The sequence below is a fragment of the Felis catus genome, chromosome F1, assembly GCF_018350175.1.
Source record: "Felis catus isolate Fca126 chromosome F1, F.catus_Fca126_mat1.0, whole genome shotgun sequence".
Classification (NCBI taxonomy): domain Eukaryota; kingdom Metazoa; phylum Chordata; class Mammalia; order Carnivora; family Felidae; genus Felis; species Felis catus.
In genome coordinates, this window is record NC_058384.1 from 25771517 (window position 1) to 25789704 (window position 18188).

General features: G+C 46.8%; 1 protein-coding gene across 3 annotated transcripts; it reads left to right on the top strand.

The window, feature by feature from the left end:
- The first annotated feature begins 5029 nt into the window (after window positions 1-5029).
- Window positions 5030-15175, top strand: GLUL (glutamate-ammonia ligase). 3 transcript variants are annotated; one of them, XM_003999279.6, is made up of 8 exons: window positions 5043-5168; window positions 6190-6309; window positions 7708-7886; window positions 9876-10037; window positions 11648-11794; window positions 12185-12312; window positions 12484-12683; window positions 13251-15175. In XM_003999279.6, exons 2-8 carry the CDS (start codon window positions 6203-6205, stop codon window positions 13567-13569), a joined length of 1242 nt encoding a protein of 413 aa, XP_003999328.1. In that variant the 5' UTR covers window positions 5043-5168; window positions 6190-6202; the 3' UTR covers window positions 13570-15175. The 3 variants fall into 3 exon arrangements, with proteins under 3 accessions (XP_003999327.1, XP_003999328.1, XP_006942826.2); XM_003999278.6 differs by lacking the exon at window positions 6190-6309 and having other exon boundaries at window positions 5030-5168; XM_006942764.5 differs by lacking the exon at window positions 6190-6309 and having other exon boundaries at window positions 5044-5168; window positions 7713-7886.
- Window positions 15176-18188: the final 3013 nt, after the last annotated feature.

Genomic DNA, 18188 nt, shown 5'->3' on the forward strand with positions numbered 1-18188 from the left:
CAAATGTCTGGTAATCAGTTGATACTCCCAACATAGTATCTCTTAAATATCCACTGTAGGTAATAAACGTGCATGTTATTAATTTACTGTATTTGAGATATAACACAGAAGCTCTCCCCTTGAAGGCCAGTCAGGAAAAAAATTCCCACCCACTCTTAAGCTTGGGGAAGATGTTTGTAATTCTCAAAAATTACACCAGAGGGCGCTATGATCACACCGCCCCAGCCAAGCCTCTGGCTCTCCAACCTGGTAAACAAGTCTTCTCAGAACTGATTTAAAAGAAGGGGGGGGGGGGGGAGGAGGTCAGGAAAAACAGAACTAAGTCTAAGTATTGCCCAAGCATCCAGAGAACATATCTCAGGGTTGTTTGTTTCCCATTAAAATTTGGCATATGAACGTGAAGTAAACAGGGATTCCAATCAACTAATGGGTTAGAGGTGAGGGAGGCAGGACTGTGGATCCAGTTGAGGATATCTCTGGGAAAGGTACCAACTAAAGGACACACTCTGGCCCAAGCAAATTTTTTTTTTTTACCACAATGCTAAATTTCCTAGGCTTTTAAAATTAAGCTTCACAACTGTTTAAATCAATCCAGAGAACAGAGAGAGATCCATACATATATTGGGAATAAGGAACAAGATTTATCTATGAAAATTTCAGATTCACAAAATAATGCAACTGGGACAGATTATTAAATATGAAAAATGATCTCCAAAGATTCCTTTAAAGAGAACCTCACATAAAGCATTTTTTTTCCCCTGGTCATCTAGTTACTCACGAAGAATATATTGAATGCCCACCATATATACGGAAGGCACTGGGTGAGCCACAATGTAGGATTCAGAGGTAAACTGGTCGGTCCCCTCACTGAGTCCTTTCCTTAATGGGGACAAGAGGGATGGCAGCGTTGCGGTGGTGGTGGCCCCAGAATGCACCAGCCGAGACCTGAGGACACTGGAGGAGAAACACAAAAGGCTCTCAAGGGAGTCACACCTGTGAAATGCATTAGGCTGCCCTAAGGTGACCTCAGCAAGTGACTACATGTGATAGCAGCCTCCCTCAGCCTCCTCATCTTGTAGCATGATGTGTAGACTAGTTCTAGAATTGCACAGCTTCAGTTTTCTCAGCAAGGCTTATTTTCCATGTTGTTAGCTATGATGAACTTCATTCTTCCCAGCATCCCAGTTTCCTGTTTGACTCAAGATTTAGGATAAGGCTCAAACACACCCAAACTTCAGCCAGAACACGCAATTTGGGAAATGGGGGTGTTCCCTATATTCCAATGATTTTGAGGGGCCTTCAACAAAACGCCTATTAGGCTAAAAAACAAACAGCTGAGACCTAAACTTCTAGTTTCCTATCCGGAGCTTAAGAATATCAAACAATCAGAAAGGACATAAAGAACAATTCCTCTATGTTCAGTGTTTGGTACTGAATTGAGGTAAAACCTAGTCCTTCCTTCTTTCATTATATAGGTGAAACTGGAAAGCTTGGCCAACTGTAGCTTCTCCCCAAAATTTGGTTTAAGAGTAATGACATCAACTTCCAAGGCTGTTTCTTTTGTTCTTGTTTTATTTTGGTTTTAAGATTATATTATAGTCTATTCTTTGGGAAAGAACGGGTGTTGGTTTATTTAAAAAATAATGATAATAAAGGAATTTATAATTTTGGGTTGGGTTTCCAGGGTGTTCCTCAAGCCTGGGTCTTGGCTATGTTTCTTTAGCCTGAGCTAAGAGTTTTGTTGAATGTCTATTAGGGAAAACTAATGTCTATATAGGGAAAACTCCATTTCCCAAACTGCCTGTTATGGCTGAAGGTTTGATTATGTTTGAGCCCTACACCAAATCTTGTCTGTAATGAGTGCAAAACAACCATACAGACCCTGGGAAAGCACTTCCAGATCACTAGATGGAGAATTTTACAACTTGCAGAGTGAAAACGGGTCCTTTGGAAGAGAGAGAAAGAAATTGAGAGAAGAACTCACAGGTAAAGCCCACCCAAGACAAAGCCTTTACTGAAGGTTAGAGAACAACACTGAAGAAATGCTTTCAGTCCCCTGCCTGTTCTGCAGATTTGGAAGGAACAATTTTTACCTGTAATACTGCTCTCCCACTCCACTTACCTGGTGGATGCAACTACCCTACACTAAGAGAGAAAAACCAGACTTCAAAGCACAGGTAATAGAACCCGCAGTTGGCTTTGATACTGGGTGTACCAAGAGATGCAGTAGTTCACGGGTTCAAGCATTCTAATGCCCTTTTATGGAGAGGGTGGGAAATGGGGGCGAGTGGCAATTTAGAAAAGAAGGGGGGAGAACAAAGGGCAGCAGACAGAACAAAGTCAAACTTCAGTTTGGAACAGACAGTCCTACTTTTAACTTCTTTAAAAGTACAGTCTGGGTTTCTGGGGGTGAACCAGTTAACTTCATCTGCTTTTTCTTCCCTCGTACTCTTTTAAGCTTCCCTGATCAGTCCTTGGACTCCTTTGAGCCCTAATTGGGTTGGTTTAAGTAACTATGGGGCTGACCAAGGACAAGGCCTCTTGTTCCCTCCTGAAAGACTCAGTGGTCATGTATTACGTTTCTAACCTTCACAAAGTATGCCTCTGGTCACATGAATGGATCAAAGCAAATCCATTTCCATTCTTGGAAAAGCAGCTCAAAGCACATGTTCCCTTGATGGTGCCGCTGTCATTTCTGTGTGATCAACAAACATCATTTATTGAACACTCACTCGGGACACCATTGGGGGATAGAAAGATGAATGCATTGCTCAAGGAGGTGAAGATACCTAGCAAATGAAGCAGGTACTCACATAGCAAAACGTAATACCGTAAGTTTTAAAAACTGCATTCTCTTCCTACTATATGCATCTCAGATGCTGGTGGTGATGAGCCCAGAGACTCTAGTTTATGCTTAGGCAGTTTGGCATCTGAAAATTAACATCTTTTAAAATAAAAACATCATCTTTCTTCTCCCCCTCCTCAACCATTTAACCTTGAGACTGAGTTAGAAAGTTGTACTTAATGGGGAATAAAAATAATCCAATCTCTTTGAATTACCTTGATCTATAATAATTACAATCACTGTTTTTTAAGTTACTCTATGCATATAGTGTATATGCTATCAGAATTAATCCTTACAAGGTGGCTGATCTCCCTATTTTGTAGGCAAGAAAACTGTGATTTCATGTGGCTAAGAAAGCTAACACAAAGTGGGTAAGAAGTAAAGCCCAGATTTGAACCTGTGTTTGTATGACCTGAAGCCCAGCCTTGAACCACCATACCTAATGCTTCAACACACACTGAAACTTAAGATGTCACATTTGCAAGACACCTTACCCAGTGCAGAATGTCACCCGTCTGAAATATAACAAAATCCCGTTGGAGATGAAAGCTGCATCTGTCATTTAAAAGCATTACAGTGTCAGACACACTCTGGGATGGAAGGATGTTGACCAAAGAAGCCAAGTTATGTGTGTGTGTGTGTGTGTGTGTGTGTGTGTGTGTGGTCACAGGCAACATTTCTTTTCCATATTTGTGGTACAAAATATAACCACAAGAACAAACTTCTTCCCTTCCTCTTCCAAAGGCACTGAAGCCTAACTTCTCAGTCTTTACACAGAAAAATCTCAAAGTCTCAAATATTGGGGCTCCTGAAAAGATGCTATAAAAGTGAGACACCATCAGGTGGTGAATTTCAGGCAATAAAAATAAAGAAGTCAAGTAAGGAGCACTGGTAGCAATGAAAATATCATATGTGTGTTGTGTTGAAACAAGCATCCGTTTCAATATTGTATTCACATACCTATTTTCTCAACCATCACAGAAAGGCTGAGAGAAGGAAGGGGTCCCGACTCATTTTCCAGATTAAAAAGAAGGCACAAGGGGCAACTGCATAGTTCAGTCTGTTAAGCCATCAACACTTGACTTCAGCTCAGGTCATGATCTCAGGGTTTGAGTTCCAGCCCCCACATGGGGCTCTGTGCTGACAGTGCAGAGCCTGCTTGGGATTCTCTCCCTCTCTCACTGTTCCTCCCCCGCTTATGCTCTAAATAAATAAATAAATAAATAAATAAATAAATAAATAAATAAAGTTAAAAAAAAAAAGGCACAAGAACTTACTTGAAAAACAAAAACAAAGCATTATATAAAAAATTCTAAAATGTTGACATACCCTGGGCTTCAAAGGAGGCTCCAGAAGACCTCCCTTTTCTTTCAGCCGCCCTCCCTCGGGGGAACAGCTTGCACACAGAATTTCAAATCAGGTGGGCAGCTCTAAAGGTGCTCTCTTGAATCGCTTTATTTGCAGATGAGGAAACCTGGGCCCAGAGAGTCGCTGAGAGAGACTGGTCTCAGGAGTGGCAGGCGGAATCTGACAGGTCTCCTGACCATTGCTAGGCCCGCCAGGATCCTCTCTAGGGAATGGCAGGCTCAGCACGTTGATTACAGACGTGAGACCGCCGACTGCCATTGGCGTCCCAGTCCCACCGCGAGGGCGGGCCGCCCCCTCGGACGCCGCGCCTCGGGGGTTCTCTAACAACAAAAGGCAAAATTACGTTCCTGGGGGCCGAGGGGGGGGGGGGGTCGGAAGGTCCCCAGGGAGCCGTGGGGTCTGCGGCACGACCTCGAAAAACACAGGCCTCTTGCACAAAACTATCCAACCTGAAGGCGGCAGGGGCGGAGGCCGGGAGATCCACTGGGCGCCTCGCTCGGGCCCGGGGGTGGGGGCTGCGGGGACCGCCCGCGGAGGAGAGCGGCAGCCGGGCCAGGCGGGGTCCTTCCTGGCAGGAACTCGCCCGTCCGCGCGCCGCGGACCAACCCTTCCTCTGCTCCCCTCCCCCCGCGCACCCCCTCCCCCCACGGCCCTTTCCCTTTCTTTCTTTCCCGGTCCTCGCGCCCCCACCCCGGCGGCGCCCGCTCGGCCGCTCGCCCAATGGCAGCGGGGCCCGGGCGTGCATCAGCCGATCCGCCCCGGCTCCCGGCCGCTGGGAGCCAATCAGGGCGCCGGGGGCGGTCCGGGCCGCCGATAAAGGGAGCGGGGCTGCCGGCAGCCTGGCAGAGCCGAGAATGGGAGAAGAGCGCGCCGTCTAGGCTGCACATCGGGCCTCCTCTTCTCGCCGCACTTCGCTCTCGCGGCCCGCCCGCCCTGACGCCTGCTCGCAGCCCAGGTAAGCGCGCCGCCGGCCCGGGGACTCGAAGTGGTGCGCGCCGTCCTCCGAGCCCCCCGAGTCGCCCGACACCCCTTCCCTCCCTCCCCGCCTTCGTGCTCCGGCCCTGGGGCTCGGAGCAGCCCCTTCCTCCTCCAGCCCTTACGGTGCGCCTCTACCCCTGCGCCCTCCGCGTGCTTTCGCCGCCCGCGGCTCCCGGCGGCTCTGGGCTGGCGTTTGTGGGGCGCGCAGGTCGCCTGGCTGGGAGGAGGGCGGGGAGTTGTTTTGATCTTTCTTTCGCTGCTTGCGGCCCAAAGCGCCGCCCCTGGAGGTCGCTAGGCGAGGCGTACGGTGGAGCCACTGCCCGGGCCCGGCGCTCCGTGTTGTGTGCGCCGTGGATGGAGTGGCCGGGTGGCCTCGCGGGAACCTGGCTCTCTGCTCCGCGGTGGCGGGTCTCGGGGGACCGTCGTGGTCTTGAGGATCTTTAGACGCCTACCTTGAGGCGAGTGGCGGTGAGCGTCGCTAGTCCCGAGGGCCCTGCACTGTGACTGAACAATGGGGAGTCCGGGCCGCGGCGTGGCCGGTGGAGAGGCCTGGCCGGGCAGAGGTAGGGGCGGTGCGCTGTCCCTCCCTCGACTGCCCCACACCCCGCCAGCCTCGGCCCTCGGAGGGATATGGCCCCCGGGACTAGGTCCTGAGATCCGGTCGGGAGCCCGAGGGGCGGGGCGCCGACTTCTGGGACATTAAAGTGGGAAAGGGCTGCTCTCAAAGTGGATTATCCCAACTGCCCCGGGGGCGGGAAGCGGGGATCCCCCCCCACCCGCAAATCCGCGAAGACCTCAAACAACGAAGATGAAGACGACCTCGAGTCGCGGTCCTCGGAGTCCCCCTCCAACTGCTTTGGCTTCGTCAGCTACTCCATGAACTCCGGAGAGAAATCACGAGTCAAGATTAGGACCCTGACCCAACAGCCTTCGTATTTCTGCTCGTCCCGGTGCGATACCGATCGCTCCCCAACCGCTTCTCCGTCTCCCTCACCCAGAAAGCTCCAGTGCATGGACCAGCGAGAGCTGGTGAACCAGGAGAGGCGAGAACGCCACTCCAAAAGGAGAAGGGCCAAGGAGGGCAACCCCAACGATCCGATTGACCTTCTGTGGCTGGGGTGAGTGAAGAGACAGGGAGGAGGACCCCGGAACCGGCGACAGCTGCAGAAACCACTAGAAAGTGCAGAATCCCATTTTTACCCCCCAAGCGTAAACTCAGCACCACAGCAGCACCAGTCTATGACAGTAGACTAGAATGTTGGCATCTAACTCGTCTCATGGAAAAGAGCGGGAAATCTGGAATTGAGGCTTAAAGGGAGAAAATGTGACTTGATGTTGGGGGTGTAACAGGTTGGGGAGGAAGGCCAGAGACTGGGTTGTAGTCTTTAGTGGGAGCTGAAGGGATCAAGTATTGTTTCTTCTGGCCTTCAAAGGCTGGAGTGGGGGTGGGGAAGGGGTGGGGGAGGTATGTGACCTACCTGGACCTCTGGAGGAGGTATGCAAAGCTTCTCCAATACAGGAGACCAGACAAGAGGAGGTTCTGCTCTTCCCCAAGGGAAGGGGTGAGGCTCCTGGAGAGGCAGTTCTGTTTTCAGCTGGGCAAACATGGACGGTTGCCCATAGAAACTTAGCCACTGTACTTCAGAAAGTTGCCCAAGTCGTTGGAGAACAATATGTTCCCTTTCCAGCCACTGTGGGCCACTGAGCTGGGAGGGAGGGGTACAACATTTCCTCCTGTGTTGGCTTTCTCTTATTTCAGAGGTTTTGTGGCAGTGGCTTGCAGATTTAGCAGGCCTCAGCTTTTAAGAACCCGGTTCTTTTTGTTACCCAAGTGGGAATTTCCTCATTACTTGAAAAGTTCCCTGGTGGAATCTGAGAAGGTCATTGGCAAACTTAAACCTACCTTCCTAAATGAGAAGACCTATGGAAATGATGGCAGTGTGCATCTTAGAATCCCAACACATCAGCTCTTTTGATGTTTTGGGGCTTGGGGGGTTGCAATAACTGTGCTGCTTTTCCGAAGTCCCCCAGCCTTTTAAATCTTCCAGCTAGCCCTCCGCCCCTTGTTTCTTCCTACCATATCAATGTGTGGGGTGCCTTGTGGAAAAGTGGAGGAATTTCCAAAAAGGGTTTTTTTGAGATGCTGGCTAGGATGCAAAGAAAAGGCAAGACTGCCCAAGAATCCTTGCATGGTTTTGGTTTTTGGGTTACCTCCCACCCAGTGTCTTAGTATAAAAAATAAAGGATTTCCCTCTACCTTAGCTACCCTGAGGAAATTAAGCTTAGTCCTCACAAATGTAGATTCTAGCTTGAGGAAGCCTGTAAGGAGATTTTTGTCTACTATCAAAACTTAAATCCCGCTGAAAGCGGAATGAATAAAATGTACCTTTAAGAGTGTTCCTTCCAAAGGGAGGAGACAACCTTCCTACCTTCTAATCACTTTGTGATTTGATTGTCCCTATTGAGTCCTTCCTGCCAAGGATCTTAATTTTGGTTTTGTTGGTTTTTCTCTGCAGAACAGCTTCCACCATGGCCACCTCTGCGAGTTCCCACTTGAACAAAGGCATCAAGCAGGTGTACATGTCCCTGCCTCAGGGCGAGAAAGTCCAAGCTATGTACATTTGGATTGATGGTACTGGAGAAGGCCTGCGCTGCAAGACCCGGACCTTGGACAGTGAACCCAAGTGTATAGAAGGTGAGAGACTGAGCAGACTGGGAACCAGGTGGGGCGGGGGTGGGAACAGACTGAAACCAAGCCTCCAGATTTGGCTACTTTATTATTCTGTTTGTGAAGCTTTTCTAAGGCAGGGTTTTTCAGACTTCATTCAGTCGACTTTAAGCTCCTACTCTGCCTCAAAGCATAGCAACAATGGACTCCTTTATTGAAATAGAAGCTCACATGTAAGCCAGTATATTGAAGAAAAAAGATTAAAAGTCTAGTTGGGGCACCAGGGGGGCTGGAGACTTTGCTGTCTTGGGCATACCTACTTAGTTGGCTCTAAGGCGTCCCCAAGAACCTGATTTGAAAACCACTGCTCTAACCTGATTATGCCACTGCTTTACGAACTCTTTGAATACTGTTTTGTATTCCTTATCAGTGAGGTTCTAGATGCAAAGCAAACTCTGTAAAGTGGTTTCTAAATAGGACTAGCCATTCATTTGTTTCTAGTTGATGCCACTTTTGGAAATTCCTAAATCACCTGATTATTTATCACACTCTGAGCTATTTATTAAATAACAGTTGTGTCCTTCATTTTTCAGTATAGAGCAAGCTATAGCCCTCTTTCTAGAAAAGGACCGGAGAAAAAATACCAACTCTTGCCTACTTTTAGAATGGTTTACTCTTGATAATATTCACACAGGAATGAATGCATGACCATAAAATAAAGTATATATTGTGCGTCTGCTATGTGGCAGGTATTAGACAAGCACTGGGGGTACAAGGTGAGAGGCTTGTCTCTGTGCCTTCAGAGAACTTGTAGTCATCTTGAGAGATGAAGAAACCAGCCTTTAAAACGTAGTAGGGAGGGGCGCCTGGGTGGCTCAGTTGGTTTAGCGTCTGACTTTGGACTCAGGTCATGACCTCGCGGTACCTGAGTTCAGGCCCCATGTCAGGCTCTGTGCTGATTGCACAGAGCCTGGAGCCTGCTTCAGATTGTGTCTCCCCCTTTCTTTCCGCCCCTCCCCCACTTGCACTCTATCTCTCTCATAAAAATAAAACCTAAGAATTTTTTTTAAAAACCTAGTGGGGAGGGGCGCCTGGATGGTTCAGTCGGTTGAGCGGCCAACTTCGGCTCAGGTCATGATCTTGGAATGTGAGTTCGAGCCCCGCGTCGGGCTCTGTGCTGGCAGCTCAGAGCCTGGAGCCTGCTTCGGATTCTGTGTCTCCCTCTCTCTCTACCCCTCTCCCGCTCATGCGCGCGCGCGCTCTCTCTCTCTCTCTCTCTCTCTCTCTCTCTGTGTCAAAAATAAAAATAAACATTAAAAAAAAAAAAAAACCTAGTGGGGAAATGATAATGGGAGCATTCTTGAGTAAGTTATCCTGTTGTCCATTTCCTCATCTATAAAATAAGGACATACCGAGCTAGAACAGTCCATAGACTCAGTGGGGAGAAGATTTAAAGAAGCAATACAGTGGCCTGGTGGGTGAATCAGAACCTTGTTTCTCCTATTCCAGTTTTTTAAATGATAACTAAAACGTCACAATAGTCCAATGTTTATTTTTGAGAGGTGGGCAGAGAGGAAAACAGAGAATCTCACGCAAGCTCTGCGCTGTCAGTGCAGAGCCCCACTCAGGGCTCCAACCCATGAACCATGAGGTCATGACCTGAGCTGAAACCAAGAGTCGGACGCTTAACCAACTGCACCACCCAGACGCCCCCAAAATATTTCAATTCGTCTCCTTATTGTCCAGTAGACTACTTAGTCAAGATAAGTCATTCTTAGGTTGTTTTTGTAACTGTTTTTCTTGAGGAAGTGATGCAGTGGTGTTAACTTAGAACTCACACGGGAAGGACATTAAAGTTCTGTGCAGTTGTCTATCAATAGAGTTTGCATATTAATGCATCACTGAGTTCCTGGGGAAAAGAGTAGCTTTAGAGATAGAAAGGTCAGTGAGGGGCTGTACTCTTATCCAAAAAGCCATGCATTTGTAACTTAATTGTCCCTTCTCTTTTTACCCCAGAGTTGCCTGAGTGGAATTTTGATGGCTCTAGTACTTTTCAGTCTGAAGGCTCCAACAGTGACATGTATCTTGTCCCTGCTGCCATGTTTCGGGACCCTTTCCGCAAGGACCCCAACAAGCTGGTGTTCTGTGAAGTCTTCAAGTACAACCGAAAGCCTGCAGGTATGTATAGTATAGGTATGGATGTTCATCCCCAGTCCATGAGTGTTGTAAAGGGGAAGGACAGGGTATTCCAGAATTGATACTGGGAACACTAGATAATCTCAGAACTGTTCCAGGAGTCTGGGCAATTGGACATACATCTCCACCCCGAACTTCCTCATTCAAAGAGGGTATGTGGCCCATCCTCCCACGGTCTCCCCTATTTGTTTTATAGAACAACAGTGAATTCCTTTAAATCTGTTTTCCAGTAGAATTCCCCCATGACACAGCCCTCCTGCCTACCTGTAGATTTGAAAAACCTGGATTCTGAAGTCAGAATGTTGGGTTTGAATTCTGGATCTGTCACTTACTGGCTGTAAGCCTTATCAAGATATTTATCCTCCTACTTTCCCTGATTTTAAAGTGGAAAAAATCCATCTCCTGCCTAGGTTCACTGGTAACATACATGTGCCTCAAGGGTCACTGTAACTGGTTTTTGCCTGATGTGGCCATTGATCTCGATTCTCAGCCATTCATCTTTTTAAACTCAGCTGAAGTCCCACCACTGTTAGGTCTCCCGCTGTGCTTGCAGCAAGTTCTAGTAGTGCCTGGACCTTAACTGCCTTTGTTGTGAGAGGCAGTGTACCATGTTGTGGTAAAGGGCATGAGCTCTGAAGCCCAGGTAACCATAGCTTTCCCAGCTCTGCTACTTGCCCTGATGTCTCAGAGCTGAGCTGCATTTTCTCCTTCATAAAAGTTGGAGGCTTCTCACTCATACCCACCCCAGGGTGGCTAGGAAGATGTGGTTGTGGGTTTTCCATAAGGTAGAGGTCTTGAAATGGTTCTTGGGATATAGTAAAGCTGATAAGTCTATATTTACTTACCTTCTTTAATGTTTATTTATTTATTTTGGGAGAGAGTGAATGCATGAGAGAGTGGGGGATAAGGGGAGAGAGAATCTCAAGCAGGCTTCACGCCCATTGTGGAGCCCAATGCAGAGCTCTATCTTGCAAACCATGAGATCATGACCTGAGCCAAAAATCGAGAATTGGACACTTAACCTACTGAGCCACCCAGGCGCCCATATGTTTACTTGTTTTAAAGTTCTTTTCTAGCTTAGAAATTGTTTCCAGGTGAGCTCATCTCATTTTAATATTTTATTTTTGTGCTAGCCAACTTCGCCCTTAACTTTCTCACCTAGAATGTGAGGCCCCTAACAGACAAATGATTCTCTCAATGAAAATTGTAAGTTTGGCTCTAAATGCTTGAGGAACTAGGAATAAGTCTGACAACTAAAAGCAGCTGTCTTGTGAATAGAGAGTTTGAAGTGCCTGACATGTGGTACTTGGGAGGCGGCCAGCATGCAGATAAGGTGCAAATTTGCTCTGTTCTGCATCTACTGTCATGTGATTGTTTGTGACCCAGCAGTATCCCTACAGATGTATGATTACTGCTTCTCCCATTTTCCCCACTTGGGTTGATGGGACACAAAAAAAGGTTTACTCTTCATCAGTTCAGCTTATAGTTTACACTTGAGCTTTATGGAATCTGAAGACCTTTTTCCCATTACCACCAGGATTCAGCGTGTTTGTCCATATGTCTCTAATGGCACATTGACTCTTTCTTTCTAGAGACCAATTTAAGGCATACCTGTAAACGGATAATGGACATGGTGAGCAATCAGCACCCCTGGTTTGGAATGGAGCAGGAATATACTCTGATGGGCACAGATGGGCACCCTTTTGGTTGGCCTTCCAATGGCTTCCCTGGGCCCCAAGGTAAGTCCCCTTGGTGAGAGATGAACCTCCTGTTCCCTAGTTGCTTAATTGCCAGGGAAATTCCCTCTCCCCAGAACTGGGAGTGACTCTTACGGATCAGAAAAGCTGTGGGAGTATCCATCCCTGAGGCTGGCTGAAATAATACTGTAAAGAGACCTCCTATTACCCAAATCCAGACATGGATATTTCAACATTAACATGGAGGGAAACCCTTTGGCTCCACTGAGGTTATGGCCAAGAGGAGCCCCCTGCATGCCACAACCCACCCCCAGGTGAAGGCAGGCATAGTGATGCAGAGAGCAAGTGTTGAGAGCTTTCTGATTTCTGACTTGTGGAAAGCGATTTCTTGGTTTTCTTGTCTCTTGACATTTCATCTTAATGCCTCTCCAGGTCCATACTACTGTGGTGTGGGAGCAGACAAAGCCTATGGCAGGGACATCGTGGAGGCTCACTACCGGGCCTGCTTATACGCTGGCATCAAGATTGCTGGGACAAATGCTGAGGTCATGCCTGCCCAGGTAAGTGCTCATTCGTCTATAGGACCTGTGGACAAGTGGGGAGTTTGCTGGTGCCCCTTGTTAACCAGAATCTTACGTGGGTTAGAATAGAGGTGAGAAAAGAGGCTTTGGAGCTTCTGAATTGGGGGAAGCAGTTGGCTTTCTTTTAAAAGCCAGCCTTGTTCTTTCTAGTGGGAATTCCAGATAGGACCCTGTGAAGGAATCGACATGGGAGATCATCTCTGGGTGGCCCGTTTCATCTTGCATCGTGTATGTGAAGACTTTGGAGTGATAGCAACCTTCGATCCTAAGCCCATTCCTGGGAATTGGAATGGTGCCGGCTGCCACACCAACTTCAGCACCAAGGCCATGCGAGAGGAGAATGGTCTGAAGTGAGTGCCTTCTGAGAGAGCCATCTTGTTTTCTTTGCCACAGGGTTTGAGGTATTGGGTCCAAGTAAGCCAGACTTGTTGGTTTATGTCTTAGCTTTTAGCACTTGGCTTCAAAAATTGTCTTCCAGTCCTATTGTTTTGTTCGTATTTGAAGAGTACCCCAAAATATCCTAGGAATAGAATTCAAAGATTGTGATTGGGAAAAGAGGACTTAAATTAGTGTGTTTGAAAATCTTCAATATAAAATAGAAACAATACAAGCACGTGAATGAATATAGTGCTTAGGGGTGGGGTAAAGTCTTTGATTAGGGTCTTTTCGGTTCACTAAGTACCATCAACTGAGTGTCCACCACCATTCTGAGGCACTGGGTGGGACACACAGGTAACACGTCAAGAGTTGCTAGCCTCATGGAACATTTGATTTGTGGAGATCACAGATTTTGGTGAATTGGAAACAGTCTTTGATAGAGGAGTCCCTCTGTTCTTAGATCCATGCTTCTTCCCTTGCCCTTGAAGGGCAGATTTCCTGGTGCCAGGTTGGACTCCCATCTTGTCTGTTTCCTTCAGGTACATTGAGGAGTCCATCGAGAAACTGAGCAAGCGGCACCAGTACCACATCCGAGCCTACGATCCCAAAGGGGGCCTGGATAATGCCCGGCGCCTAACCGGATTCCACGAAACCTCCAACATCAACGACTTTTCTGCTGGTGTGGCCAACCGAGGTGCTAGCATCCGCATTCCCCGGACTGTCGGCCAGGAGAAGAAGGGTTACTTTGAAGACCGTCGCCCCTCTGCCAACTGTGACCCCTTTTCGGTGACAGAAGCCCTCATCCGCACGTGTCTTCTCAACGAAACTGGCGATGAACCCTTCCAGTACAAAAACTAAGTGGACTAGACTTGCAGCCATCAAACCCCTCCTAGTTCTCCATCCTGCCTCCGTGTTTGCCCCTGTCTTGACTGTCCTAATAGCTATAACTCGAAGGGCAGAATATCAAGGTCTTTTTTTATTCCTCATGCCCAGTTAACATCTCTTGCTTTCTTTGACCAGGATAAGAGGGGTCAAGTTCTTAATCTTTTTACATCCCCCCCCCCCCTTTTTTTCCCTGTCACTGAAACTGTCTAGTACATTAGTGGGGAGGGGGTGGGGAGACATAACCACTGTTTCCATTTAATCAGGTGTGTTTGTCCAATAGGCGTAGCTATCCGGACAGAGCATAGTATTTGTGAAGGGAGGGGGAGGGCTTTTTCTTCGAGGTAGCTGAGTGCTGGGGTGGGGGGAGGGTTACTTACTCTGGGGTTAGGTTAGGATTTCCTCTCTTGGTGGGAAGTTCCACTTTGTTACAAAGTTATAACCAGCTTTCTATTAAAAGTGAGATTTAGGAGAGAACCAGGCAGGAAAATGCCCCTCTCCTCCTGGTACAGCACTTCCCTTACCTGGGGCTATATGCCCTCACCTGAAGACAAGCTCAGCAGAAGGATGGATTGACCTACCTTAGAAGAAAAAGTTCTTACTGCTTGGTGTCCTCCGTTTATAACACAAAGCAGAATAGTATTTTTATATTTAAATGTAAAAACAAAAAAAATTATATATATGGGTGTGCAGATATGTGTGTTTTTTTTGTTTTGTTTTGTTTTCCTAAAGTAGGAAAAACATTCTGGTCACTGGGGTCCAAAATTTGAGGTGAATAGTCTGGTTAGAAATAAGGATCTCCTTTTGAGTGGGGGTGAGGGAAGCATGCTTGAATAAGTTGGCTATCTAGGGCTGTCTGTTGTTCCCTCACCGCCACTGCAGGGCTTCTGTGCCCTGGCCACTCTTGGGAGCGGGTGGACACCGCTTAGGTAACCGAAGGAAGCACCTTGTGGAAGGAGCAATCACTTGAGCCCCGTGGCTTCAATTTAAAAGACACACACATACACACAGAAGTTTAGAAATAAGAGTTGGCTGGTCAACTTGAGCATGTTCCTGACGGGTTATTGGGATTACTTTTTGGTGGGACTAGCATGTCACTAAAGCAGGCCTTTTGATAATATTAAACATTTTTTAAAAGCAAAACAGAAGTTTAGACTTTAATCCTATTTGTAAGGTTTCTGAGTCTTTTACAAAGGTCGCTTGTTTGCTTCAACTGTCTCCTTCCCATCTCTGCTCTTTGAGGAGATGGGGGGGAACCTCCCTGGCATCAAAACACTTATAACTTTGTATCCTGCTGTCTGTTCTGAGCATGAGATGCTCCTTTCCTTTGTGAAGATTCCTGAGGAGTTACTGCTTTCTTTTACGTAATAAAAAGCAAGCCCTGCCTTCCTCCCTACATTTTCCCTACTGTTTCTGGCTGTTTTCATGTTGGCTGCTGCAGGCCTGCTGTGGTTTTCTCTTGCCATGACGACTTCTAATTGCCATGTACAGTATGTTCAGAGTTAGATAACTCCTCATTGTAAACAAACTGTTAACTGCCCAGAGCAGCTTTCATAAATCAACCTAACATTTATAAGATCTATTCCGACTTGATTCTTTGTGTTTCTTTTAAATCTCCCTATGCCATTTCATTCTTTTCTTTCCTACCAAGAAAGGGGAATTTTGGTTTTTGGGTTTTAAAAGATGCAAAGTAAGCTCAGGTTTACCTATTCAAGGGATTAAAAAAAATCTATCTCGAGTCTTGTTGCCAACCAGCTCTTCCCGGTACTTTGGGTGTTTGGAACCTCAGGATTAAGGCATATCCCAGCCCTAGAGTTTGGCAGTGGAATATAAAACCCAACCCTCCCCTCCCTGTGCTCCAGAGCTTGGCTTTGACTTATAATGGTACAACATTGTTTTAAGCGCCCCTCTGGCTTAATTTTATAGCAACCTGAAGTCATTAAGGTGTTATCAAGGGTTCTCACTATCCCTTCCTCTGAAGAGCAGGTACTGACCCTGTGGCTACCTTGGTTGAAGCCTCCCAAGACTGGCTGTGCTCCCCGCCAACCCAGATATGCCTTGGACCTGCCTTACTTTGCACTAGCCCAGTGAGCTGTTTAGGTTTCCCCTAAAAACCCCAAGTGCCCACGTGACACCTCCGTGCCCTTGTCCTTGATCCCTTTACCTAGAAGTTAGTTCTCCCACCTAGTCCTGGTTCATTCTTCCCTTAGTTCATTTCCACACCATAGTAGGTAGGAGCACCCTTTTCCATAGTGCTGTGTATGTACCTCTAGCAAAAAATATCCAACACTTTAACCTGATGTGCCAGGTATTATGGGCAATAATTACTGTCTTTTAAAGGTAATGTCCTCAGGGCACCTGGCTGGCTCAGTTGGTGAAGCATCTGACTTCAGCTCAGGTCATGATCTTGTGGTCAGTGAGTTTGAGCCCCGTGTGGGGCTGTGTGCTGACATCTCAGAGCCTGGAGCCTGCTTCAGATTCTGTCTCCCTCTCTCTGCCCCTCCCCTTCTCACTCTCACTCTCTCGCTCTCTTCACTCTCGCTCTCAAAAATAAAACATTAAAAAGAAAAAAAGGTAATGTCCTCTGAGTTTGGAGGTACTTGGGGCCAATCCCAGCAAACTTAGAGATGACCGTTTTCTTTGGGCAAGTGTATATTTTGCTCTAGTTTTAGGCAATCCTAGATACTTTTTTTTTTTTTTTCTAGGAAGGTTGGCTCCTGACATAGTTTTCAAAGTAGGATGGTCTTACTGGTTTGCTGAGTATGGTCTTAGTTTGTACTGGTTATTTCAGCATGATTATTAAGAGTGTCCTCTGTCAGCATTTTCCTGGTTTTGCTGATAAACTGTGGGGTGTTCTTTCCATTGGAGCTCTACTTCCCTCTTCCCAGCTGAAATTGGCTTCCTTTCACTGCAGCACCCCTTGCGGTTCAGGAGGGTTTGGGGGGGGGGGGGAGGGCGGGGGGGGGGGTGTTATATTTAACACAAGCACTAGATTGAGGCAATGGCTTGAGTGCAATTCCCCAGCAAAGATTACATGAAAAGGAATTTGAAGTTAATATGATCAAGAACTTAGGTGGAAACAAGTTTATTTCCTTCTCTACCCTCTCACCTAGAATTAGCTTTGACATACAGGTCACAGTGCAATCCCCTTGTATTTCTTTTTTTTTTTTTTTTAAATTTTTTTTTTTCAGCGTTTATTTATTTTTGGGACAGAGAGAGACAGAGCATGAACGGGGGAGGGGCAGAGAGAGAGGGAGACACAGAATCGGAAACAGGCTCCAGGCTCTGAGCCATCAGCCCAGAGCCTGACGCGGGGCTCGAACTCACGGACCGCGAGATCGTGACCTGGCTGAAGTCGGACGCTCAACCGACTGCGCCACCCAGGCGCCCCTCCCCTTGTATTTCTAAGGTGTTTTTTTATAGCTCATTTAACAGACACTGGATTACATGATAAGTTATCAGTGATAGATTAAACAGAATGGCAGCCAAGCCTTCAGTCTTAAAGGGACAGAGGCCAGTGTTCACAAAAGGCGTTCTCCATTTTAAACACGTTTCCTTAATTCCATCCTGCCAGTTACTGGGTAGGTGGTAAATGACTGCATAAGCTAACAGAAGAATGTCTGGGAGCAAATGGAGTATCACAAGGAGTTCCTTGGATGGTCACGTTGGCACCATTTAACAAGCCAGATCTGTGCTCCTGGGTGGAATCACACACGAGGAGAGAAAAGAAGTTCCAGAATATACCTGTGGCACCAAGGCTTCAAATATCTCACCAAAGAGTTCACTCATAATTCCAACTACTGCTTGGCCCTTAACACCAATAAAATCAAGTCTGGAAAGAAACTTGCTATCCTAAAGAAAGCCCATTGTTCAATAGGACTTTATGATTATAAGCTTCAGGAAGGCAGGGATCCTGGTTTTCTCTCTCAGCACTATGTCTCAGACCTGTCACGGTGCCTGCAATACTTGCTTAATGAATTATTTTTAAGTATCAGTTTTGTGAGTCCTAAGCCTTTTAACTCTATTGGTGATGTCAAACCCATGAGGTCTTTGGTGGTTCGGCTGTATTTTAACCCTGGCCATGGCACTAAAGTTAAATTCTGTTTTCCTGAGCTTAATGACTGGTGACTTGGTTAATCCGGCTGGAGTCAGGCTGCCAAGAGCCTTGTGTTGCTTTATGAGTTATGACTAATATAAAGTGGCAATTCATTATGTAATTCCAAAGGCTTCAGGTAAATTGCAACTGTAAACAAATTTGAGCTGATTAGAGCCCTGCCATTTTATAGCCTTTAGCTCAACCACCAACCACTCATTTTAAAAAATGTCATACTTGGTTTTACAACATGCAGATGTACTCACATTCACATAGGCACAGTATAGGCATACACCATATTTGGACGTGCATATATGTACACATCAGATATACAATACAGGTGTCTTACATGAACCTTTTCCCAAGACACAACCTTTCATAAAGGAGACAGGAACTTACGAATATCTCTTCGAGAAGCAGTACACACTCAGTAGGATTCATGGGGCTGATACGTGGTCACTAGCAGTGGGAAGGCAGGACATAGAAACTGTAAGTCTCAGAG